General features: G+C 40.4%; 2 protein-coding genes across 2 annotated transcripts; both read right to left on the reverse strand.

Annotated features, from left to right (window-relative positions):
* Positions 1-7,047: 7,047 nt before the first annotated feature.
* LOC148723562 (uncharacterized) lies at positions 7,048-7,936 on the reverse strand. Its single transcript, XM_088733625.1, has one exon. It carries the CDS (start codon positions 7,790-7,792, stop codon positions 7,070-7,072), a length of 723 nt encoding a protein of 240 aa, XP_088589751.1. The 5' UTR covers positions 7,793-7,936; the 3' UTR covers positions 7,048-7,069.
* LOC148723563 (uncharacterized) lies at positions 7,932-11,633 on the reverse strand. The gene is made up of 2 exons (XM_088733624.1): positions 10,300-11,633; positions 7,932-9,230 (listed from the first exon to the last, which is right to left on the reverse strand). Exons 1-2 carry the CDS (start codon positions 10,832-10,834, stop codon positions 7,981-7,983), a joined length of 1,785 nt encoding a protein of 594 aa, XP_088589750.1. The 5' UTR covers positions 10,835-11,633; the 3' UTR covers positions 7,932-7,980.
* Positions 11,634-26,847: the final 15,214 nt, after the last annotated feature.

Consider the following 26,847-nt stretch of genomic DNA (forward strand, 5'->3'; position numbering starts at 1 on the left):
AAATATCAGCTTGCAATATAGAACAAAAATCTCAGATAAAATATTTGGGGGTTTTTATTGATGAACATTTAAAATGGGATGCTCAGCTCCAGCACATAAACAATAAAATAACAAAAAACATCGGAATTCTATTTAAGCTTAGACATTATTTACCTTTGAGCACACTCAAACAACTGTACTATACTCTCATATATCCATATCTAACATATGGATTAATGTGCTGGGGAACTGCATACCAAACCAGGTTAAATAAAATCAAAGTAAGACTAAACAACTGTTTCTGCAGCATCTTTGCTAGCAAAAGAGAAAGTTCTACACCATATTTCACACTATTAGAAATCTTAAGATTAGAGAATATTTTTAAATTAAAAATTGGCTCTCTTGTGCATAAAATTCAATTTCAAAAAAAGAAGATACCTCCAGTCCTCTATGATCTAGCCCAACCGGCTTCAGCTGTCCATAATTACTCTACTAGGTATGCCACTAATCAAAACTTGTACAGAGCCAATTATGGTCTAGCAAGATTTAGTGTGGTGGCATCACAGATCTGGCAAACGATACCTATTAAAGTAAAGTGTCTCCCTGCCAAAAGCTTTAAAAAAGAATATAAACTCTTCCTACTTGGCAGGCAGACATCTTGAACAACTTTAACCTATCATAGAGCTCTATTTTACTATTTTAACTATTTACTATATGCGCTATCTCCTTAAGTGTATTTAACTTTCATCCATCCGTAACTGCTCTGTGGTAATGGCCAACTCGAAAGCTTGGCTCCTTTGGCTACTACACACTCTTTCCACTGCTTTGTGTAAATTCATGTATAGTTAGAACTCTCTTCTTTTTTTTTCTACATTTTCTCTTTCTCGTTGTTGTATTTTTAGTAGAATAAGTGTGAATAAAAGAATGAATGAATGAATGTACAACTCATTCTTACATTATTGCGTCATCATTTAAAAGGATTTCGAAATCGTGCTCAATGTTTCTTGAAGGGAAACATTCTGGGTGGAATGGGTAAAATCTCGATGACATATATATATATTCTACGAAAGTGAGTAATGTATTACGCTCCGTGAAAAAGTCCAAAGTGTTGACCAAGCAAACGCCTGATGGAATAACCTTTTCAGGCATATTTCTGTCGATGTGATCACTTACAGAAAGGGTGTGATCTGCTACTGTAGCACGACTCGATTCCGTCGAGGGAAACATCATGATAAGATCATGTCTCCTTGAAAACTCCTATCGATCAGCAAAATAAAGGTCAACGCCTTCCGCCTGTGATTTCTAAATTTGATATTTACGTAAGAATATTCTTTATGTTTTTTTTTTTTTCTGTAGCCATAGTGTTTGATCCAGGTTCTACTGTTGGAATATTTTCGTGTAATAGAAACACATTTTCCTCGGGTTAAGAGTGTTGCAATGCGTCTAAATATCATGGTAGGTACTCAGTGTTCTCAGTCCACAAAATAAGTCATATGCATAAAAAAACTTGGGTAAAACAAAAGATTTTCACATCAAGCTACAGGTGCATTGAGATTTACTGAACTCTTCATATTAAGAATCACAACCTCGGATAACTTGTGGTCAAAAAAACTAACAGAAAGAGGGATTTTATCATTTGCATGTATTAGAACGCACGATCATCCATTTTTTAGGAAACTTTCCAAGAGTTCCTGGGATGACCCAAGGTTTTTAGAAGGAACGAATTAGTGTTTAAACAATGATGATTGTCATCATTGTGTCAAGACATCAGGTGTCAAGGAAAAGATTAGACGAGAGGAATACACGTTTAAAAGCTAAAATTCATCGGACAGAATGCGTGGACAGAATAAATTATTCACAACCGGAAAAGCGGCATATTTAGACGCGACCTGGTTTTGAGGAGCCCTAAATTAGAGAAGAATAGACCCAAATTGGCCGACAAGGCTTCAGAAAACTCAACTCACGGATTTTGGAAGATTAAAGATGTAGCTACAATTTGCACCTATAATGAACGATTTTATATAAAGTAGGAGTATTATCTTTTTGCACCTGAAAACATACAAAATTCGGTCATTTTCAGCATGAAAGTCATTTTCAAGAGCGATTTTCTGGAAACCCTTACTATCCTCCAAAACTCAACGGACGGCAAATGGCAGATTGATCTTCCCTCTAACAAAATTCTTTTCCGCCTGAGTTGTTTTAAGGGACTCTTAAGAATTTAGATACACCCATCACTTTTTATAGTTTTTTGCCATTTTGTTTGCTCAGAAGTAACAAATCTGCATGTATTATAAAGAAGTTTGAAAGACTTAATTTTAAGGTAATGTGAATAAATTGTTGTAAGCAGTTCAAGAAGATTCAGGATAACATCCTAGAACCATTTTCCCTAATAAAACACCATAGAAAACTAAAAAAGATTTTGTTGCTTGTGCCAAACTGAGAAACAGTTGCTGTTACTGTTCAGGCACAAATGTACTTCACATGTCTCGCATCTGATTATTGATCTGGCTGGCCTTGGCCTCTTCTTATGTTTGTATTGATGGGACAAACGAGCAGAACAAACAGCACAAACTCTTGAAGGGCCAATTACTGGAGTGTGAGGCCCAACATTTTGCAACCTTGGTTCCAGATTTGCATCAACTCGTCTCCTAGCAACAGGGATGTTGTTGTTGGCAATGTATCCAGACATCAGGTGTGTTGCCAGAGTCATTCTAAACGTCTTGGATGTGAGTCTCTTGCCAGCTTGTGTGGCTTGTTGTCATACCATGATAAGTCTGCGAGTATTTTTTGGCAGCTTCTCAAGGACCCTGATCCACGAGCAGGTTTTGGTTTTTGAGGAATAATTAGGTCTTTTGGGAAGTGTTTATTATTAGCTTTTACAGTACCAAGACAATCTATGCCCCTGGCAAGTAGCTTCTGTGCCAAAATGTAGAAATTGTGTAGAAATTGTCAGTTACCAAAATGTAGTTTTTGTGTTGGTAGCCCGCTGTTAGGTCAAGAACAACCCTTGCACCCAATCCAACTTCTGGTGTTCCTTGCTCAACATTTTTTCCAGTGTAAATCTGCTGCCTGAGAATGTAGCCACTGTTTAGCCATTGCCACCATCAGCCATTGCCTAGACTTTGATCCCAAATCTGGAAGGTTTGTTTGCAACAAACTGGCGAAACGAAACCCTCCCCCTAAAAGGTATCATTTGTTCATCGATGGCTAACCACTGATGGCTTACCCACTCTTGGTCATACTTTGGTAGAAGTTTGTCCAAGAACCTTCTCACTTTGTAAAGTTTATATGTGCACGATCCTTCGCAGTAAAGCACTATTTGAGCAATAGTGAAAATCAGACCTGAAAAAAATCTCAGGCCTGTACGGGATTCGAACCACTGACCTCTGCGATACTAGTGCAGCGCTCTACCAATTGAGCTAACAAGCCAACTGGGAGCAGGCCATCAAATTAATTCGACATAAACCCGTAGATGATAAATCAAACAACAACAAACATATGAAACATATGTATGAACTGCGGTTATGAAACGTATATGTGCACGATCCTTCGCAGTAAAGCACTATTTGAGCAATAGTGAAAATCAGACCTGAAGAAAAAAAAAAAAAAAAAAAATCTCAGGCCTGTACGGGATTCGAACCACTGACCTCTGCGATACTAGTGCAGCGCTCTACCAATTGAGCTAACAAGCCAACTGGGAGATTTTTTTCAGGTCTGATTTTCACTATTGCTCAAATAGTGCTTTACTGCGAAGGATCGTGCACATATACGTTTCATAACCGCAGTTCATACATATGTTTCATATGTTTGTTGTTGTTTGTAAAGTTTGTCAGGTGAAGGTTGGTCTTGGCCATCCCTTGGTTGAGGTTTGTCTACTTCCTCATCACAAAACTTCAGGTACTTCGTGATACGTTTGAATCTCTCTCGGCTCATATGCTCATTCCATTGCCCAATTTCAAACAATTGGTATGATTTCTGCCAGTAATCATGAAGATCTGGGAGTTTTAGGAAACCCATAGCTACACAAACCCCAATGAATGCTTTCATTTCACCTAGACTTGTTATTGGTCTCCATGGAGACTTATGCTTGTCAGGATTATCAGCTCTTTTTTTTCTGCATTTTTATTTGTCATTTCTCTTAAAAATTCAAATAATGCATCATCCCAGAATAACTGGAAACAAATGGCTGGACTCGACTCACCTCCCCATGTTCGGGCCCGACCCGCAGTGGGAGGATATCACGCCCCCCTGTGAGACTGGACTTGTGATGAGACCACCCTACTAAGGACATTTTTGTTGTGTTAGTATTATGGGATATAGGAACATGTGCTTTTCGCTTGAAGTTAGCAGTCTTTTCGTTGGATTAAAAGGAGTGATTTAAACCGTTGTCGAAAGTTGAAGTTATTTAGTAGTCTGAACAAAACAGCCCACACACGAGTTGGACCAGGTCTGAGATGGAATTTGGGAACAGTGTTGTTTGGATTGTTTTGATTCCAAATAAACTGCGGTTGTTGTTGTTGTAAGCGTCTTGCTTGGTTTTGATTACCAGTCGTTACTCTTCGACGTTTCCGAGGCCTTGGTGGATTGCTTGTTGTACTAGTGTCTGTAGATGCACCATCCCTTTCATTTGAAATAAAAACTTGGCCCACTGTGTCTTCAGTGACGAACGCAATCTCTAATACTCCGTTCACATCAACATTTTGATTGTCATCACAATCAAAATCACTGCCCGCTGACTCAACGTCCTCGTCATTTTCAGCAAAATTTCTCCCCTCGACATCATTTGGATAGCCATAAATGTTGTCATCGATGGCTTGTTCTTCGTCTGAATCAGTCACCAAATCGCTAAAATCACTGTCGTTTTCGAGTGAAAATTGCCCAGAAAACTCCCCATTTGAACAACAGGCCGCCATTTTTAAATCGCTGATAATGATACTTCGAAATTCGCGCGATAAGTAACATTAATTCTTTCTTCTCTCGCTCTAAAATCACTTTGGTTTTTCCGCAAAAACTGATTCGAAATAAATTTTGTGGTGCTAAATTTGTTTTTAAAAAGAGCCAAACGCGGCCTAAAAACAATTTGTCATTTAATAATCCTTCAGAAAAAGTAAATCAGAAAGTTAAAACGAGAGGTAGTTGCAGTTAACAATTACGTTAATCAATGACTCTCGTTCGTTGACATCTGAATTCTTGGGAAACTTTGAGCGAAGTTTTAACTTCTATAAATACACTTTCGCCTATTCTTTGCAAGTTCCTTGAATTTTGACATTTTTACTATAAATTTCACGACAGAAACGGAAGTAATGCGATAAATAAAAGTCGCATTAAATCCCCTGCTGTCTCAGTGCTAGAAAGAGTCTCACTGACTTCAGCTTTTCAGTGGAAGAAAGACAGATTTACACGTACAATTGCAGAAAACAAACAAGCAGACTGACAACTCCAAAACAAACATGTGCATTCACTTACAATTTGACTTTCCGTGACATTTTAAAATGGAACAGAAGACTAATCGTCGTTGGAAATAAACTATACTCTCCGTAAGTTCTCTGAGTGTTGTTGTTGTTTTTTTTTTTTACGAGAAGATCGTCGCATGGTCATTTAACTCGCGTATGTTTGTCATACCAGTACTATTGTTTATTCAAAAGCGTACATGTGCTTTTTTCCTCTTCAATCGACAGCTGTCACATCGTGACAGTTACTTATCAAAAAATGTTTCAAGTTTGCTCGGAAGCCTTTTTTAAGTTAACTTTACGAATAAATATGTTTTTCCCAACACGGACCTCCCGGATGGTGAATAACATGCATGCATATATGTACTGCATTGGTATCGCAGACGTCACGGGTTCAAATGCCATACTTTCCTGACCGTACTTTCCCTTTAAATAAGCTGTTTTTAGTTGAGACTCACCAAATACGATGCCAGATGGTTGCAGGCCCATAATGTTCCTGTCCTCTGGTTCGCTTCGATTTGAAATGATAAAAAATTAGGGAAATAGCAATTGAATTGTGACATGCGTATTTTTATGCAAAATACTCGTCGTCTTCTTCCTTTTCATTTTTTTTTTGTCACCACAGAACAAAGTTTTATGTTTATGGACTCTCCAACTTGCTTGGAAAATATCGATTTATTTGTAGAGGGACAGATTGAGAAAGGTATTATTTTTTTGTTCTGGTATCGTTCGGAAAACTGAAACATGCTCCATATTTATGCCTTTTCTCCCTTATAAATTATATGAACAACCCAAATATGCTGCCTTGCCTGAGCTATGTTTACTGGGAAAAATTATAACCAATCAACAATTGGAGTAAATGGCTATGGGCAAAATCCCATAGCCGCATTTATTTAAAATTACTGTTCAATCAAATCCTTGATACAAAGTTTGGCCCAGTAAAGGTGAGGGCACTGAAAACGCCAAAGCATGTGACCGCACACATGCCGCCCCACCCCAGGCAAGCGCAGCACAGAAGCAAGAGCCGCCCATGCAAGCTAATGCTCGGAATCACAATAGTCAACCATTATGCTGTTGAATAGACTATCTGAAGGTAAGCGAGTAAGTGCCCACCCCAAGCAAGGGCCACCCATGCGAGCTACTGCCCTGGATCAACATTAGGATAAGAAAAGACAAGTATAATGAGACTTAGACCTAAGGCAAGAGCCGCCCATGCTAGCTAATGCCCCAGATCAACAGTGGGATTCTAAACTATATGTGGAATAAGGCTCAAACGCCTCACTTAACGTCCTCGGTGTATTTGAGACAATGCCGACCCCAGGCAAGAGCCGCCCATGCTAGCTAATGCCCCAGATCAACAGTAGGATACTAAACAAAATATGTGAAAGAAGGCTTAAACGCCTCACTTAACTTCTTCGATGCATTTGACACAATGCCAACCCAAGGCAAGAGCTGCCCATGCTAGCTAATGCCCCATATCAACAATGGATAGTCCTGTGTTAATGGACAATTTACATGAACCTGCCTTACTCAAGTAAGAAGAAAGAATATTTTGGGCTACACCAAAAGTAAGAACCACCCCTACTACCTAATACTGCAGGTGGAAGAAAATCCCGCTGGATGGTGAGAAAATAACAGCTTTAAGAGCAAAGATTAGGTGTTCTAATATACTTAAGAAATGCATTAGATTTCCATCGCCCTAAGAGGCGGATTTGAGCATCGGATAACCCCTTATCTGCAGCATGAGAAGCAGCGCCAATTCGAAAACTATGTCCCTTGTAGACTGAGGGGGACAAACCACAAAACTGTACGGCAGATGACAACTGATTTGAAAAATGAGACCGAGAAACTGGAGCCCCATCCACTGTAATGAAGAGAGCACCCGGTCGGGTCCCTCGCATTGCTAAATACTTGGCCAAAAGCTCCACAGGGCAGGATTGTGGCTGACGAGACACCAAAATGGAAAAAGGGGGAGCATTGTAACTATGTTTAAAATTACCGAAAGTAATCTTGAAAGCATTCAAATCCCTTGAAGAGCTGAGCAGCTTACTAACATGCGAAATTTGTAAGGGAGAAGTATCACTCCGCCCACTAGTTGAAGTCATTTCACCAATTCGTAAAAAGGCAAAGAATGCTAGTGAACACATTGCCTGAAATTGACAAATTTGATAAGGAGAACCAACCAAAGAAGGTGCCACAGAAATTAATTTAGCTAAAATGGGCAATGTAATGGGAAGACGACTGTCAAGGCGAAAGCCAACTTTGTGAAAACCTTTAAGCATCTGAGCAACATAAAAAACTTTAGAGGGATCTGAAAAGCCCTTTAGCTTATGGCAGTAACTCAAACATGACACATAGGTCATCACAGTGGATGGAGCATACTGTGAACGAAACAAATAAGCAATAAATAAGGCCAAAATGGAAGGTGAAATAGGCAATGCTTGAAAAGGGTGATGAAAGGTAGAAACAAAAAATTGGTGGAAAAGCTTCCAAGCACGCTGATAAGTTGGTATGGATGAGGGCTGAAGACTGGAGCGAAGTAAAAAGGAAGCTATTGAAGCCAACTCAGTGGCTGCAGATGAGGAGGTATGACCGTGGGAGCTTTGTGCATGTAAGCTGGTGCCAGTTGTTTGAAAATCTGCAACTGTAACCGAGAAAGAGAATCAGCCAGCTTATTCTGTAAGCCTGGGACATGCTTAGCTTTAAAACATATATTGTAATTAAGACAAACTAGGACCAGCTTACGCACAAAGAACATTAAGTCCTTATCACGACAAGTCTGTTTGTTAATAACATGGACCAATGCTTCATTGTCGGTAAAAAACAAAACACGCTGATTCTTAATAGTATGTCCCCAGAGGTGGAGACTTAGGACAATGGGATAAAATTCAAGAAATGCTATGTTGCGATGACGCCAGCTCGCGGGCCATTCCCCATAGCACCAATGCCCGCCAAAAACTGCCCCAAAGCCTATGGCACCGGATGCATCGGTATACAATTTGAGATGGTGTGAATTAGCCCAATCGACTGAGAGAAAAAAGGAGCGACCATTAAAACCCGACAGAAATTGCTGCCAGACTTTAAGATCTGCTTTAACTTCCTGAGTCAACCTGATAAGGAAATGAGGACGCCGAAGACCGATTGTCAAATCAATAAGACGACGCAGAAATGCACGACCAGGAACAACTACTGTACAGGCAAAGTTCAATAAACCTGTCAACGACTGTATCTCTTGTAAGGTAACCTTGCGACGCCTGAGAAAACCGGAAATTAGGTCCTGACATTTTACTAGCTTATCAGGAGGCAGCCGAGCCTCCATAAGGACCGAGTCTAATTCAATACCTGCGAATGAAATTGTTGATGAAGGGCCAATTGTTTTTTCCGGCGCCATAGGGATGCCCAGATATTGGCAGAGCATTAAGAATAAATCAAGTTGTTGTTTACACAAATCAGGAGAGGGGGAGACAATGAGAAAATCATCCAGCAGGTGCAAAATGTGATCGATATGCAATTTCTTTTGGGCAATCCATTCTATGGCAGAAGAAAAAATTTCAAATGTTTTGCAAGAGCTTGAACACCCCATCGGCATACAGCGGTCATAATAATAAAATCCTCTCCAACAAATCCCCAAAAGGTTGTAATCTTGGGGTTGAATAGGAATGATTCGAAAAGCATTCTTAATATCTGCTTTGGCCATAAAACAGCCGTGGCCAACAGTTCTGATGATATGAATGGCATCTTCCACCGTAGCATAGGATACGCTAGTAAATTCTGAAGAAATGCCATCATTCAATGATGAACCTTGAGGGAAAGAAAGGTGGTGAATCAAACGGAATTCACCCTCTGTCTTTTTAGGAACCAAACCCAGTGGAGATATACGAAAATGGGGAAAAGGTGGAGAGGAATAAGGGCCTGCAATGCGATGAGCGGCAATTTCTTTATCTAGTTTGGCATCAACTGCCTCAGGATATTGGATTGCAGAAAGTAGGTTTTTAGCACATGTAGAGTCTCGCGGTCCTTCATAGTACAAGGGAAAGCCATAATTAAAACCATTGGATAAAAGCTCTACTACGGAAGGGATATACCCAGAAAGAAAAAATTGCAAACGATCACTGTGGACGGGTGTTGGAAGCTCCCGAGGAAGTAGGTTGGGGAGTGATCCGGCTGCTAGGGGTGTTATGGCTGCGTTGCTTGGACAATTTGGAAGCGTGTCCTTTGCTAAAGGCACGAAAATTACAATTTATAGCCCGATGTGGACCATCACATTTAGCACATGAGTGCTTAAAGGAGCATCCTGAGCAATAACCCCCTTTATGAAACTTGAAACAATAACCCCGAGGGATATCAAAGTTCTTAGCAAGGCTGGTTGCTGGAATGGATTTTCTGGCATTAGTCTGAGACTTCAACCACAATTCCCAATGTACAGAGCCCCAGGGAAGAGAGGTGGCCTCAGACTGGCGCAAAAAACGGAAGTTTTCATCATAATAACGCCAATTATGTCCCCTAGCAGCCAGATCTTGAATAGTAGCCCCATACTTCATGAGCCCGGGAGCCTCATGGGGATACTGTGCAGTAAAAATACCCACAAAAACATGAAAAGCTTGGAGCCAAACATCTATTGACGTAATACGTTTAGCTTTGTTTACTGGCTCAAGAGCTAACGATGGGGAAGAGCCTTCCTGGGAGGGTTGGAGTGTGATGCGAAATTTGTCCTCAAAAGCTGGATGAACAAGAAGGGAACCAAAATCAACAAATTCATTTTGAATAATTCGGCTCCGAATCTTAGCTGGGATCCGTGCATCGATTGGTAGGTTAACAGACAGGAAAACATCATTGGGACGCTGTGTTCCCGGGGGCAAATTCTGCTCACCTGACAGGGAGGCTAGAACAGACTGGACGCCATCATGAACAGCAGGTACCTCGACTGTATCTTGGATGGCAGCATGTCCTTGGACGCGCTGGATGTTGTGTCCAGATGGCTGGGAGGAAGTAGACTGATCCACAGAGAGTGAAACAGGAGGTGCTTGAGATGATGTGGAGGGGGGACTTTGTGCTTGGTGGACAATTGAGCGCAAATTTGAAAGGAATGGCTGCAACCGCTTGGTCACTTCATCTGTTACCCGCGACACCAGCTGATCCGTTACAGGTGAAGTTAACGCAGCGAGCTGATCTGTAGCTGGTGCTGCAGGAGGTGACTGGGATTGCACAGGGGACAAGGTCGCTGCTCGTGACCCAGGTTGTGCTGCCAAGGATTCATGCAGAATGGAGGGTTGATGGGTGGAAGATGATGCACTGCCATCGAGACCCAAACTCTGTCTCCTGACACGCTGCGGAGGGGAGGAGACCAAGGCCTCCAAGGCCTGAGCAGATGGCCGCTTGGATCGCTGTGAACGACGAGGAGGCATCTACAGAAAAGGGGGCAACAAGTACCTGGAACTAACACTAAAGATTCTAAATACAGTATATATATATATATATATATATATTTCTTTTGGGAACAGGCATGGCTGACACAGTGTCGCCGCAATAGCCTGTGACGAGAGCAAAAAAGGGGGTTCGAATTCGAAATAAACAGGAGCAACAAGGGCCCCAAATAAAAACCAGAGCAACAAGGGCTCTAAATCAAAATAAACAGGAGCAACAAGGGCTCCAAGTAAAATATAACCAGAGTAACAAGGGGGCTAATTCAAGATAAACAAGAGCAACAAGGGCTCTAAATCAAAATAAACAGGAGCAACAAGTGCCCCAAATAAAATCCAGAGCAACAAGGGCTCTAAATCAAAATAAACAGGAGCAACAAGGGCTCCAAGTAAAATATAACCAGAGTAACAAGGGGGCTAATTCAAGATAAACAAGAGCAACAAGGGCTCTAAATCAAAATAAACAGGAGCAACAAGTGCCCCAAATAAAATCCAGAGCAACAAGGGCTCTAAATCAAAATAAACAGGAGCAACAAGGGCTCCAAGTAAAATATAACCAGAGTAACAAGGGGGCTAATTCAAGATAAACAAGAGCAACAAGGGCTCTAAATCAAACTAAACAGGAGCAACAAGGGCCCCAAATAAAATCCAGAGCAACAAGGGCTCTAATTCTAAACAAACAGGAGCAACAAGGGCCCCAAGTAAAATATAACCAGAGTAACAAGGGGGCTAATTCAAGATAAACAAGAGCAACAAGGGCTCTAAATCAAAATAAACAGGAGCAACAAGGACCCCAAATAAAATCGTTCGGAAAACTGAAACATGCTCCATATTTGTACAATTCAGTTTTTAAATTGTTGATAATGTGCTGTCTTCGCCGATGATCATCATCCATTTTATTTCGATTCTGAGCTCGTATTGTTTTTCATTGTTGTGCTCCCTTTCGAGTAATCAATGATTCTTTTTAACCTTATTCTGATGACGTGAGAGGCATTCTTCAGTGCCGTACCAATTTATCTCCTAATTCTTGTCTGGAAATCGCTTTGATAAACTTTTGGCATTACTTTACTAAGTATTTTGTCTCTACATGCCTTACTTGTAATTAATGCCTGATAAATGAGCGCTATTTAAGTGATTGTCAGGGTTAAATTATTTTGGCGCGTTCACTTGTTTCACCGAACCATTTCCTCGTAAAACAGCAAATTGAAAGAAGAAAAAGTGCATTAAAAAAATTGAAAACATCTAGAGATATAGGAGGTACCTTGCAATTTTTTGGTTATACCTTTTTGTGCCAAGAGACAATGTTGGAATTTTTTCCTCGCAGCACCTGCCGCTTGAATTCTATAACGCATCTCGATTAATTTGCATTGTAAGCTTTTAAATTTTTTTTCGCTGTTGGCTGCTGGAAAGAGTGAAATTCTTCTCAATCGTTCATAACTTCTAGAAATTTTGAATGAAATAACAAAAAAAAAACAAACAAAAATTGTAAATAGGAAACAAAATGAAATAAAAACCAAAACGAAAAACAACAGTGAATAGCAAAACAAGAAAAAACAAAAAGTATAAAACTGTTGGAAAAGCTAAAAATTCAAAGGTTTATCCAGGAATCACATTTTGGCAACTATCGGTTAAAACAGTCCAAGGACGCTAGGAAAAAAAGCTACTTTATTTTTCACTAAATGAAAATTTACTTCTCTTTGAGTCATCATTATTCATCTTTATGAATATAATTTTTTTCATTTTTATCTTTATAATCTTCATCATTTTTTGTCACAATTGCAGTGTCTAAATCTGATTGGCCAATTTGCCGTGGTCGATAGGAGTACAGATAACCCTGCACGCTGCATCTCTAACGCAATGCCTTTATTTCAAATGCTGAGTCTCCGGGACTCAGTAATCGGGAGCTCTTTTCAAAGCTCATGGAATCCACAATCGCCCAGCATCAAGTGTTTTTAAATACTTAAAAGCGTAAAGAAAAGTGTACTAATCAGTTCCAGTCCAGGGATACCACTATCATATAAAGCTCGGAGGAAACTGTAACCCTAAAATAGCGCGTTTCATTGTAGGATTTACTTCGTTGGTTTTTTTTTTCCTTTTTTGATTCGAAAGAACTTGCGCTAGAGGGATTCAGAGTCTTTATTTTATCAAAAGGGGGCAAGTTTCTGAAGAAAGTGTGGTGCTGCGTCGGTGGGGATAACAAGGTAATCTGGTTTTATCAACTAAGTTGATAACGTAAGTTGGCCATCGTAAAGAGTTAAAAAGCTGACGTTTCGAGCGTTAGTCCTTCGTAAGAGCTCAGAACTCCGTCACCATATCGATTTTTTTTTATTTCTTTGGCGAAGACGATAAGAAATAGTGAATAGGGCTACGCTTCACCCTGAAACTTCTCGTTTGACTGGTGAAATGTCAGGTTCTCGGTTTGAAAGTTTGGCGCTCAGTTCAAAGTAATTCTTCAATAATTCAAGTCTCTGACCCTCTTTAGTTTGTCTCAACATCCAATACTCAGTTTGTTTTCAGTTAACTCAAACAAAACCTACTAATACTAAAACATGTCTTTTTCTGATGAGTTGCAATTGTTATAATTCACCTTTCGGTAGACTTTGGCAAACGTTGCTTTGTTCACTTTAAGCAGCTTGTTTGACATCACAATTTTCATCTTATCACGTATATATTATACTTGGTTGAAAAGGCAGATGTCCCTAGCAGTTCAAAAGTTTAATATTTCTTGTTTACAGTGAACCAAGCCAAATTCGACTTTGACGCAAGCTGTGTTTGTTCTGATACATGCTCTTCAGATGTGTATTTGTGATAATTTGGACCGCCGAGGTGGTTTCGTAACTCAGGTTGTTATAGGATCACGATGCAAACAAGTAAGTAACTAATCGTCAAAAATAGTTCAGAACGATAAGTTTTTGGCCCAAATGTTACGATTCACCTCATGAAATCGTCGTGGGAGTGTATTTTTTTTGTTGTTGTTTTCATTTTGAGAAGTCTTCAAACTGAGGATTCGTATTATGCGCACTGCCACGATGGCCGCTCAAAGGTATTAACACCAATCCCTGTGCCCAGTAGGACTAATGTTTCGCTCAGTTCACAAACGTTCGGCCAGTCGAACTGTTTTTCGCCATTGGACTAACTCTTTAGGGAAGAGCCTGAGCTCTTAGGTGGCGGTCTGACCAAGTCCTACTGTTGGCTTTGTGATAATAGAGCTGATACAAAGAAACATTACATAATAATACAAAAATCACCCCGAGGGTTGTGGGTTTTATTGACAGATAACCAAAGGTTAAACTGAATAAGAACACACCAATATCATTACTTACGATGTTACACCGCCTCCCGGTTAGCTCAATGGATAGAGCGCTGGACTGTTGCGCGGGAGGTCGTGGGTTCGAGCCCCGGCCGGACCAACACTCAGGGTCTTAAAGTAATTGAGTAGAATTTGCTACCTTTCTGTGACATCAAGAAATGGTTAGATATTCTAGTCTTCTCGGATAGGGACGAATAAACGGAGGTCCCGTCTCCTGCAGGGTTGGGGTAGGAGACGTTAATTTCCCACATACGAGATTACTGTGTGACGGATGTTCTCCCCTGAGGTGGGATGGGTGGGTTAATAGAGGGCCACAGGATTATCAGTTTAACTACTCTCACGTGCTACCCTCTCGAAATAAAGTCTCTCTCTCCCTCTACACATTTACAGCTTGAGTACGCTTCTCTAAAACAATGAGATGGTCGATTAAAACACAACGAAATATGCAGGAAAGCGATAAAATCATCAGGTTTAACCAGGTTATAGTCATTTTTTTTTTATAGAGAAATAAAACACACCCAAAAGACATTTACAGTTTTCAGGTTCAAAAGTACACCTTCTCTGGGCGAAATACTCCGCTTCCTAAATTTGCGTAATTTCCCTTTAAGTACAACCAGGTTTGGAAAACTAAGCTTCGCATATCTAATTCCTGTCTAAGTGCAATATAGAAGGAAGTGTTTCCGGCTCTACATATATTGGGAAAATTGATCTAAGATGGGAGAGCAGCAGCAGCAGATTCCCGCGCAGCAGCCCACGTAGCAAGCAGTTAGCTGTTCCTGAACATTTTTCCCGAGCATTACAAAATATTTGAAGGATAACAAACGTAACAGCCTCCATTTGGCAAGCAAATGTGCTCGGATATTTTGGACATTTATCACACGGAAAACTGATATTGCATCCATCACAAAGCGACTCGTTCATATAAGTGAAAACGATATTGCCTTAACATTAAGAAACCAGGTGTTAAATTTTGAACAAATTGCATAGCATTGTTTTACTTAATAACTTTGATTGGCTACTTTAGCGAGATATTTTTGGTAGGGTAAGCAGTCTGAACGAGAAAACTGGCTTAGGTAAAACATGAAAGGATAATTGAAAGTACCAGGAGAAGTCATAACAGGCCATCATTCAACCGGCACGGCAACCTTCATTGACCTTAACCAGTTAAATCTGCCAGAATCCTACGAGAGGAGAACGGACGTCGAGCCGGTTGGATTTTCCAACTTTTAATGAGCTATAACAAGTGTGTTAGCCGAAGGCAGCCGCCCTGTTACGTAAGTGGTCTTAAAAGAGTGTCTTTCCCTCGTATCACGCATATTTCAGGTTGACATTTGTTGAGACCAACTTTTTCTTTAGGAGGCTCTTTCTCTTCGGATGTGTGTTGTATAACCTTTCGTCAAAGTCAAGTTGAAAGTGGGTACAAAGCGTAGCAGGCAGTTGAAACTTAATGCGTATCATCAGCAAGAGATCAAATGATGTCTCGGGCAAGATCATAGAATAAAGAGGACCACAAATTAAGATCACAAATTAGACTCCTCTGGCGGCTTGTGCACTTTTAGAAGCTTTGAAAATTTTAACCGATTTCGTCCACATTCCACTCAAAATCAAGTGATTACCTATGCTTGTAACTAATGCATAACTAAGAGCATTCCCGCAATATAAGGCGGGGTACTCAGAGTGGTATTATCGCGTCGGCAGGACGCAGGCAGGAACCTTTCAACAAATTTAAACAGTGCAGGAAAATGGCTGAGGCAAATAATAAGGATACAGCTCTCACAATTTCATAAGTAAAAGGGGCATCGTTGCTTTTTAACGAAGTTTAATTAAAATTGTAAACAGAAAAGAAACAGCTGCCTTCAGCCAGAGCATAATTAGGATGGCTCAAATTAGTTTTATGGCCCTCCGCGACTTAATTTTTTCCTTTTGGCGTGATACCTAAGAAGCCAGAAAGACCCTTAATTCTATCATTCCTTTCCATCAGATTAAATTATTTGCCGTTGGAGATTACAGCCATGAATGCAGATTAGCTTTTAGTTGTTGCTAATGAGAAGATAGAGCAAAAGGTCCAAACACTGATTGGACGAGTTGTTTACAGACCCTTTCTGTAGATATTTGTAAATTAAGTGGTTTAGAGACCTTGTTCGTCAAGGAAAATACAGACAAATACATTTTTATCTTATAATAAGTGTTATTTGCTGAAAATTTTCAAATCAGGAACCTTGGGATAAAGTCGTTAATCACTGATTCCAAAGATTCTTCACTGAAGTCATTCGTATTGTATTCGAATTCCTCCGTCGATGTTGTGAAACGCGTTAGTAGATCCCGGATTCAAGTGATACGAGATGAGCTCATACCATGTTAGCACTGTTAATCCTTTTCACGGGAATACATTGTCTTTAGTTATAAAAGATTTCAAACTAACATAAATTTTCTTTTCAGGACAGTCGCTGATAAGATTGTGAATAGCCCAGTTTCGTATTCCCGGCCGCACTGGGTCGAGTTATGCAAAAACCCACCAAAGCGAGGCTGATGCGGGAAAGAAATGAGTGGATGAGAGCTCTGTAGAAATGGTGAAGCATCACTGTTGTGGTTTTAACTGCATAAATAGCACCCAGAAACAGAAAAATTTCGCAAAATATCCGGAACTGGCAAATGTTAGATTTTTCCCATTCCCTCAAGACAACGGAAATAAGTATTATGCTGCGGGAATGTCAGAAGGAGAGCAGCTTGTCGTCTGGACAGTTTAAATGTAACGAGGCACACCAGAGTATGCTCAGTACATTTTGAAGGAGGTCTTGGCCCGACGAAATTGAATCCTGTTCCCTCAATATTTGCATTCCCACAACATCTTCAGCGAAAACCTCTGAAAAGTCCAACTGACCCCGAGGAGAGACGTCGAAAGCAGCAAAAGGAAACACCACAGACATCGATATCATGTCTTCTTTTCTTCTTTTTCCACATGCACTTTGACCCAGTGCATGTAACAACCCTGCTCTCACGAAGGGTTTCCTCCAGGTTTATGAGAGCGGCCCCCACATGCCTACAAGCACCTTCAGAACTGAAATAAAATTTGATCCCCATGTTTTGTTACTGAATTTTGATTAGTAGGTTATGTGCTACTTTTGGCAAAGTTTAAAAATGTCTGTACCTGGGGTTCAGAGCTACCTTAAATTTCTTGAAAACTTCAGATGGCTCTGAAACCCCTGTATGGAATTGTTAAGTCTTGCAGAGTCTTGAAAAGTGCTGGGAACTATAGCCAGTCACCCAAACATCAATGATGGTCAATGAAAGGAATTTTCTTGATAAGACACAAAAAATTACCATAGCTAACATATATCTAGCTAGAAATAAACCTCGCTGAACACAGGTGAAAACTTTTGGGCTTGAAAGCACGTGTCCATCCCAGTGTAGTCTAAAACCTTCTAGAGACTTATAAGCCTTCAAACTTTCGTGGTCGTATCCTTCTTTTACAATTAAGTAAGCGTACATATTACCCCATGTACAATTCGGAAATGACGAAAAATCAGTTGTCCAGTCCGACTCGAGCGAGTAGAGATCAGGAACAGTTCCATCATCCGTTACCAGCTTCGCAGAAATACCCATCTGATCTCCTTGCTCGTCTATAGTTTCGATGGCAAGTTCGTGAGCTTTTACAGACAAATCTAAAAGTTCTTCGCGAAGCTTATTTGCAACACTGATTCCCCGCACTTGTAAGTACTTTTTCAACTCAGGAACTTTCATTATTACGAAATTAGGTTCCATTTCTTTATCTGAGATTGTTTTAAAAATCGTAGCTGTGAACAACATGGAGCTGCAGGGACATTCGTATTTTACCGCGAAACATTTTACCCTGAATAAGCCTCGCTTTCGTGTCACGTACTTTGCTCGGCCCAGGGTAACCGGGAATACGAAACTCGACTATTATTGGAGAAGTTGTACGTGATGTTGTTGGAACAAGCTTTAATTACTATGTGTTTCTTGCTGGAATTGACGAACGCCTTCGTAAATGGCGATCAAGGTAATTTATTCTCGCCAATGAACGGGTTATTTGAGAAGAGAGGATCTACATCAAAAATATGAAACATAGCAAAAACACCCCAGCAGTCAACTGTCTTTCCTTTCATCTACAAATTGCTGTTCATAGTCAACTATAATTCTTTGAGTTTTGCACCCGAGTGAGGAATTTCTAGCTTACATCAAGTGCTGAGTGCTACCAAAATATTAAAATAAGAATCCTCTTTTTTACAATGTCTTACAACAAAAACAAAGAGTGTAGCTGAGATGTAGAAAAAGGGAACTAGAAACAGTTATGTAATTCGCGGAAAATTCACCACCTGACTCTTGAATTCCAGGGATAATTTGGATTGAAAAACCGTCATCGCATTCATCGCTCCTCGATTCACGCAACATCACTTTTTGGCATGAAATTTAAAGTGGAATTCCTTCGTCATGTGGTGAATCTATCTTTAGGGAATTTTTTCGGTAAGAAGGTAGAGTACATCGATCATCTGTGGGTTGGTAATCATGCGTCAATTATCATAGTTCCAACAGGCGTCCTTGGTTCTCTGGCCTTTTCCTTTATCCGACGAATGACCTCGTATTTTCTTGCTAAGTAGTTGATTTTTCTTTTGTCTCTTTCATGACATAGACAAATGTACATTCGAAAGGGACTTCTGTGGATGTACTAACGAGAAGCAAACCGATGATTTAGACAGGATCCTTTAGAGAGGATCCTCACCCACAAGGTTAAGAGGACCTTCTCGGGATTTTTCAGGTAGGACTTTCTTCATTAATCCACATACTTTAGTGTAGAAGATAAAACTGTAACTTCCCAGAGTGATAGGAGACTCCTGGAAGGCTACGCTGTTAAAGGTAAAAGGTGATGTATTAAGTGAATAATACGGGCGTGGCTCAGTAGTGAGGTTTCGGAGGACTAAAGAAAAGGTTACAGATTCGAGTCCTCTTTGGAACCTTCAACCTTCCGACTAGACCTCCGTATGTTCTACCAATGACGTCTAGGAGACTATAGGGTAGATCGTCTAACTAGGTCCATAATGACAAACTTCTTTGGTTGGACTGTAAAAAGTGATGCTTTTAGTCAATGATGATGTAAATAAAGATGGTTAATGTTACGCCTTGTCATTTATATGCAAAATGAAGTAAATGACACAGGTATACTTGAAGAAAAAAGACGGAGTCCATGTTTTCCCAAAAGGACTCCAGGCTACGACCTCCCGATTCTTCCTCAGGATGCGATACTACCAAACTATAGTAGACTCTTTGCAAGTTAAGCCGTTTAATTAGGTCCATGACAAGAAAATTCGTGCATTCTGTTCGGAAAATAATGTCGAATGTGATGCTTTTGCGTGATGATGATTTAAATGAAGATGGTAAATGCTAAGCCTGGTGATTTAAGTAAAAGATGATGTATTGAGTGAATGACATAGGTATGCTCGGAGAAAAAGAAGAACTCTCGAATCCTCACAATAGGACTCGAACCTATCACCTTCCAATTACACCTCCGGATGTTACGGCTACTCCGTTTCACAAGATCCATGGTCAAACTTTTTTTCTCACTGCGAGGGTAAGAATGTCGAATGTGATGTTTTTGCGCAAAATTGATGTAAAAGAAAATGGTAAATGTTAAGCCAGGTGATTTAAGTAGAAGATGACGTATTGGTAAGATAAGAATGTTGAATGTGAGGTTCTGTTCCATGATGATGTAAATGAAGACTTTTATTTTAAGCTTGATCATTAAGTCCACGAAGACGCACTTTCTTCATACTTTAATGATCAAAATGTAAGATGCGATGCTTTTGCTCAATGGTGATGTAAATGTAGATAGTAAATGTTTACTCTGTGGAATTAAGTAAAAGGTGATGTAATGAGTGAATGACACAGTCATACGTAGAGAAAAAACGAAATCTGCGAGCTATTGCGAGGACTCTAACCTACGAATTCCCGACAAATCTTTCAGATGATATATCAGTGAACTATAGGAGAACCGTCATTGGCTACGCTGTTCAAAAAGTTTCATAGTCGCTGAACAAAAGAAACAATGAACAGGGATTAAAATACCTGTAGGTCTTTTCGGATTCGCTTTCGTCGAGTTTACATCGCTTTTGTCGTTGATTAACGGCAGAGGGTTTTTATATTTTTCCCTCTTTTTCGCCACCGGATTTAGAATTAAAAGTTAACTTTGGAAGATTTTCTAGTAGCCGAGCGAGGTTTCCTGCAAGGTCATGTCGGCGAGTGGAGACTAGGTCAGTGGAGGACGGCGGCGAGGAGAAAACTTTAGACGAATTCAAAGCCGAAGAAAGACTAAAGAACTTCAAACAGGAAAAAGCCAAAGAGAAGTCCACCATTGTATGTATCAAAAACAAATTGCTTCGTATAGTAGACGAGGAAGACTACTCAAGTCGGAGAAAAAGACTCAAACAACATTAGACCTGGACAAAGCAGTTCAAAGCTTTCCCAGCACCGAAGGGGAACCGAAACTTGGAAACGAGGGAGCTCAAGTGATAACGCCGTCTGAAAACAAGTTACAGGCAAGTAGGAAGATCCCAACAGAGGGTACACAAAGCAATTTTATTGCCCTTGCGAACACTTCCAGTGGTTTTGAGAAATGGGGACCGTAAAATCAAAGTGAACACCTTACTCGATGATGCCTCCACGAAGACGGTTGAGCTAGAAAATTTAAATCGAGCTGTGAGAAAAACTATCAACGCCCTCATCACAGAAAAGTGGCAATTCCCTGGACGATGACGGGCCTGTAATGCCAGAAAAATACAAAATGACTCCGAGTCGAATTCAGAGATGGGAGAGGCCTATACGAGGACCAACAATCAAAACCTTTAAAAAAGGTTACATCCGCAGAGTAGACCCTATAGAGGAGGACCCACCCAAGGAGTATAACTTGCCCCTCCTTCTTGTTGTGATGTTAGCCCGAACAATAACTAGAATTGAGATCGTATTTTATGCTTCCGCAAAGTACAATGGAGTTCCTTAAATGGCGCCATTCACCAAGGACCAAAACTGGAAAGAAGATTGACAGATGTTTTACTTCGTTTCCAAAGAAACTCCGTGGCATTAATGCGTGACATCACAAAGAAGTACATAGGTATCAAAGTCTCGCCTAAAGATCGACTATACCTGCTTTTTTTGTGGAGAGCCTTGAAACAAGGAGAGACACCTACTGAATACTAGTCCAAACCTGTCGTTTTTGGACTAAAATTCCTCTCCGGTTCAAGCTCAATTTGTTTCCAAGATATATTCAGAGAAGCATAGAGAAGAATTCCCAATAGGCGCGAAGACAGGACTGAAGTCAACCTACATGGACTATAGTATGGATTTGGCGGCAAACGACCATCAAGGCGAAGAGCTATACGAAGAGTAAAGCGAGCAAGGTGAGAATGCAAACTCATAAGTGTTTCAAATTCTCCAAAATATCGCAAAAGGATCCTTGCTGAGAGAAGAGCATCAAAGGTACATTTGAAGAGTGATAGTTTGCCTATGGTGAAGACATTGCGTGCTGAATGGTTACCATAAGAAGTTGTTTTCACACTTACAGTAAACCCTTCGGAGAAAGACCTTTCTCTATACAAACGAAATTTCTCAAACAAATTGCTAAGACATTTGACCCAGTCGGTTTTTTTGCGCCATTGCTTATTCGAGCCCAGATCTTTCTTCAAGAAATGTGGGTCGTCGGAATGGACTGAGACGATCTATTTCAAACAGACTTGGCTAGCAAAGCAAGGAAACAGTTTAGTGAGTAGAAGAATCTACTCACGATTAAAAGTCGCACAGAGTCTGTGATTAGGACGGGTATAAGAAATGCACAAAAAAAACAAACGTTGAAGAAAGGCCGATAGTTTCGAAAGAAACTGTTTCGGGCTGCGTCGGTGGGAGTAACGAAATGATTTGGATATATCAACAAAGTTGAAATGGTAAGTTGGCCATCGTAACGATTACAAAAGCTGACGTTTCGAGTGTTAGCCCTTCGTCGGAGCGAATAGAGGAATTGTGGGTTGTGTGTGCTTTTAAAGGCAGAAAATGGAGCTACGTTATTGGTGGGAACATGACAACGAGAAAAACATGAATAAATTAGTGAAATGAAAAGCGTTCGTTGATCCCTGTGGGATTTAGACTGCCGGTTTGAAAGATGAGGTTTTGCTCAAATTTTTACGGCTTTCCGTGCTACCTAAGTGTAAGGAAAGACCGCAAATTGCCATATGTTGCTTAGAATGATTAGGTAAATTAAAATGTCTAGTGACCGGTTTCGATGTGTCCTTGTCATTCCTTTCCACGTCTCGAAGGTGTTCTCGGAATCGGTCACCTAGTCCTCTTTCGCCGATGTATATCTTTTTGCAATAAGTGCAAGTTATACAATAGATTACATTGGCGAAGGTGCACGTGAAGTGATCGGTGATCTTAATGGATCGTTTAGGTCCCGATATTTTATCAGTGTTGTGAATGAAAGGATACGTTTTGCATCATGCACGAGCGCATTTAAAAGTGCCTGGTTGGTCATTAGTCTGAAAAGAACTTCTGACCAAAAAATTGCCTATGTTTTTGTCGCGTTTGAATGAAATGAGCGGTGGCTGCGAAAAGATAGTGCTTGTTTCTGGATCGTTTTGAAGTAATTTAAAGTTTTTAAGAATGATGGATTTAACCGAGTGGTTTTGAGGGTGAAACGTGAGAGTGAATGGAATGCGGTCGGAATCTTCCTTATGCGACGTTTGTAGTGTTGAACGTCGATCAATAAGTTGGGCGCGGTGGTAACCCGCTTGAACGACAGAAACAGGGTAACCACGTTTATCGAAGAACTGGCACATTGACTCTGATTTGTGGTGGAAATCAGGGTCATCACTGCATAAACGACGAAGTCTTAGAAACTGAGAAAAAGGAATGGAATTCTTAACGTGAGATGGATGCGAAGACGAATATAACAAATAATTATGCGAGTCTGTAGGTTTGTAATACACACTAGTGCATAAACCGTTACCTTCAATTGAAACTTTGATGTCTAAAAAGGATAAAGAATTGTCAGAAATTTCCAAGGTATATTTCAGAGCCGGGTGAAAAGAATTGACTGCGGTTATGAATTGAGTGAGCTCTTCTCTGGTAGAGGAGGTAGCGCCGATACAATCGTGGATGTAGCGACCGTAGAGTTCAGGTTTGGACCCGTTGTATTGGCTGAAAATTTGATGTTCGACAAAACCTAGAAAAAGATTGGCATAACTAGGTCCCATTTTGCTGCCTATGGCTACACCATTGATTTGTTTGAAGAAGTTGTTTCCGAATGAAAATAAATTGAGTGTGAGCACTAGTTCGGCTAAGCGTAGTAGTGATTTAGGTTCCTTATCAGTACGTTGATCAAAAAAATGTTTAAGGGCCAAAAGGCCTTTGCCATCAGGAATGACAGTGTAAAGAGACGTAATATCCATGGTGAAAAGAAGTTTGTTTTGGCCAAGGAAATTAAAGTTTCGAAAAAGTTGAAGAGCATGTTGGCTGTCTTTAATATATGATGGTAAAGTTTTGACGATGGGAGCCATAATGTTGTCTAGATAGCTGGAGATAAGTTCGGTAGGGCAACTGCAAGCCGAGACAATACGCCGACCCGGGTTGTTAGGTTTGTGAATTTTAGGTAAAAAATAAATACGAGAAGTTCTAGGAGTGGTTATGACGAGATTTTTTGCTGTGGCCGGCAATTCTTGTTTAGTTATGAGTTGGTTGATCGTATTCTTGACGGAGTTTTGATTGCTGGCCGTGAGGTCTTTGTCGACCTTTTGATAAAAAGTGGTGTCACAAAGTTGCCGCAAAGCTTTTTTTTGGTAGAGGTCGGTGCGCCAAATAACGACTGAGCCGCCCTTATCGGCCGCTTTGATAACTATGTCTTTGCGTTTTCTAAGACTTTTTAGAGCCGACCACTCTTCAGAAGAGAGTTTAGAAAATTTGGTAATACGTTTGACATTGGGTTTATTGATATCGTGGCGGCATTTTTTGATAAAAAAGTCTAATGATGCGAATTGGTCCTCTGGGGAGTCCATTTAGACTTTGGAGTCTGAAGTGTTTCGAAAGTGTCTTTGTTCGAGATGTTAGAATCATCCTCTTCGTTGTGAAAAAAGGCCTTTAATAGAACGCGGCGAAGGAATTTTTCTACGTCTTGTTTAATTGAGAATTCGCCCGTTGTTTTAGAAATGGGAACGAAATTTAAGCCCTTACTGAGGACGGATTTTTCTGAACCAGAAAGTGAGAGGTTTTCTGGAATGGTAACTACAGTTTTGAGGTTTTCTGGTGATGGGTGGTTAGCGATTTGGGGACCGATAAGTTGGTCAAGTTTTTGGGCCTTAATTTAGTTCAAATGATTGAAAAGTTTCGAATTAGTTTCCTGAATTTTGGCGCGGATAGATTGTAATAAAACTGCTGGACAGATTTTGGAAAGTTCAGAGCGGCAATGTTGGATTTGTTCGGTGAGGTGATTACGTTTTTGGCACATAGCCCTAATGGTAATTCTCATGATGTTACGTGAAAAAGAATTTTGGGCGAACTGAATTTGGTGATGGTATTGTTTGATGAATGAAGATGCATGAAAATTGCAGCGAAAACCCTTGGGAATAACTTTAGAATGAAGGCAGAGAAATGTTAAAATGTTAAACGGAATGTTAGATCTTTACTAATAGGGGGAAAAGGGAAAAGATAACTTACGATTTCCTGGCGTAGCTCCTTTGTGAGTTTCTTGAGGCTTGGCTTACACTTAGGTAGCACGGAAAGCCGTAAAATCTTGAACAAAAGCTCATCTTTCAAACCGGCAGTCTAAATCCCACAGGGACCAACGAGCGCTTTTCATTCCACTAATTTATTCATGTTTTTCTCGTTGCCATGTTCCCACCAATAACGTAGCTCCATTTTCTGCCTTTAAAAGCACACACAACCCACAATTCCTCTATTCGCTCCGACGAAGGGCTAACGCTCGAAAAGTCAACTTTTGTAATCGTTACGGTGGCCAATTTGCCATTTAAACGTTGAAGAAGAATGCAGACGCTTCAAAAGAGGCGTATGGAGCTGTTGTCTCTTCCAGAGCAATTGACAAGAGTGGAAGAACATTGAGAAGATTTGTGTCGGCAAAGACAAGAGTAGCACCACTCCAACTGCTAGCATTTCTCGAATGGAATTGATGGTAGCAGTCCAAGGATAAACGATAACGGAATCCTTTTCTTGAACGTCAACTCACATCATGCCACTCTCTGGTCGGAAAGCATGAATGTGCTAGGATGGATAAGGGGCGAGGTCGGTCATTCAAGCCGTTCGTGGAAAACCGTGCCATAGAGATCCAGACCAAAACGAACCCAAAACAGTGGCGATTCGTCCCAATTGACTAGAACCCAGCAGATTTACTTCCAAGGGAAACTGAGTCATTAAAACTGGCCAACAATGATAAATGGGGGAATGGACCAGATTTTGGGCTCAGGAGGACTTGGAGAGGCTTGCTAAAAGAGTCGTTGAAGAGCAACCGTCGGTTTGTCGCTTCCTAGAAAATTGCAGAGGCTAAGAGAAAGCAAGTGGAAAATTAAAGCTAAGTGAGATAGAGGACGCGGAAGTTCACTTTGTTAAAGGTGCCCAAAATGAGGCCTTCTTCGAAGAATATTCGGCCCTTTTACGACAATAGGTTCTTCCGAAAAACAGCAATAACTGGTGTTGCGACCGCGATGGGTTGGTTTGAAATACATCGAATTCTTAACCCAAGATGCTTGTTTCGCGATGCAGCTCGCCTTTCCGATTAATGACTAACACAAATCGTATAATTATTGATGTTTAATGATGATTGTATGGACCATTTATAGACAAATATTCGTTGACAATTATACGATCTGAAACAGGAGATAAACGGACGTTGTTAAGTCACTTAAACCTAAAATCGCTTACAGAGATGTTGCCGAAAGAAGACTTGATTTCGTTTACACAAAGTTCACTTACTTCTGTGGCGGGTCGTCACGTACAGGTTAGCAGATGTTTCTTTTAACAGGTTAGCCTTGTTCACTCTCCTCTCAGTTTCAGGAGAGTGATTGAGCCGTGTTGCAAAACTAACTCTTAGTGAATAAAGGCTGAAATTTCCTAAAGAAACTGTGTTGCTGCGTCGGTGGGGGTAACAAGGTAATTGGTTATATCAGCTAAGTTCAAATAGTAAATTGGCCACCGTAACGAATAAAAAAGCTGACGTTTTGAGCGTTAGCCCTTGGTCAGAGCGAATGGAAGGGCTAACGCTCGAAACGTCAGCTTTGTTATTCGTTACGGTGGCCAATTTAGTATTTCAACTTAGTTGATATAACCAATCAACTCTTAGTGAAATCGGGGCTCAAAGATCAAAGATCGAAATCAAGGTCAATCAATGTTACTAATTGTACACTCTGCACTACAGGGTTCTAATTATTACTTAACTTAACGAAACAATGCTCGCTTCCCAAAAATTCAGCCTCTTAAGCACCAAGTCATCAAGTTGATCGTTTGTAACTTTCACAAAGACGGGAACCATGCAAGTTGAGCGAATCACACGCCAGCATCCTTGTCCAATCGATTGTGGATAATGGCCAGGTGAGAAGAACTTAGAGAGTGGGAGAAGAGTGCAATGAATGCTGCAGACTAAAAGAAAGAGCTGAAAAGAAAATTACGGTCCCCTCCCACAAATACT

Source organism: Stylophora pistillata, chromosome 9 (genome assembly GCF_964205215.1).
Source record: "Stylophora pistillata chromosome 9, jaStyPist1.2, whole genome shotgun sequence".
NCBI lineage: Eukaryota > Metazoa > Cnidaria > Anthozoa > Scleractinia > Pocilloporidae > Stylophora > Stylophora pistillata.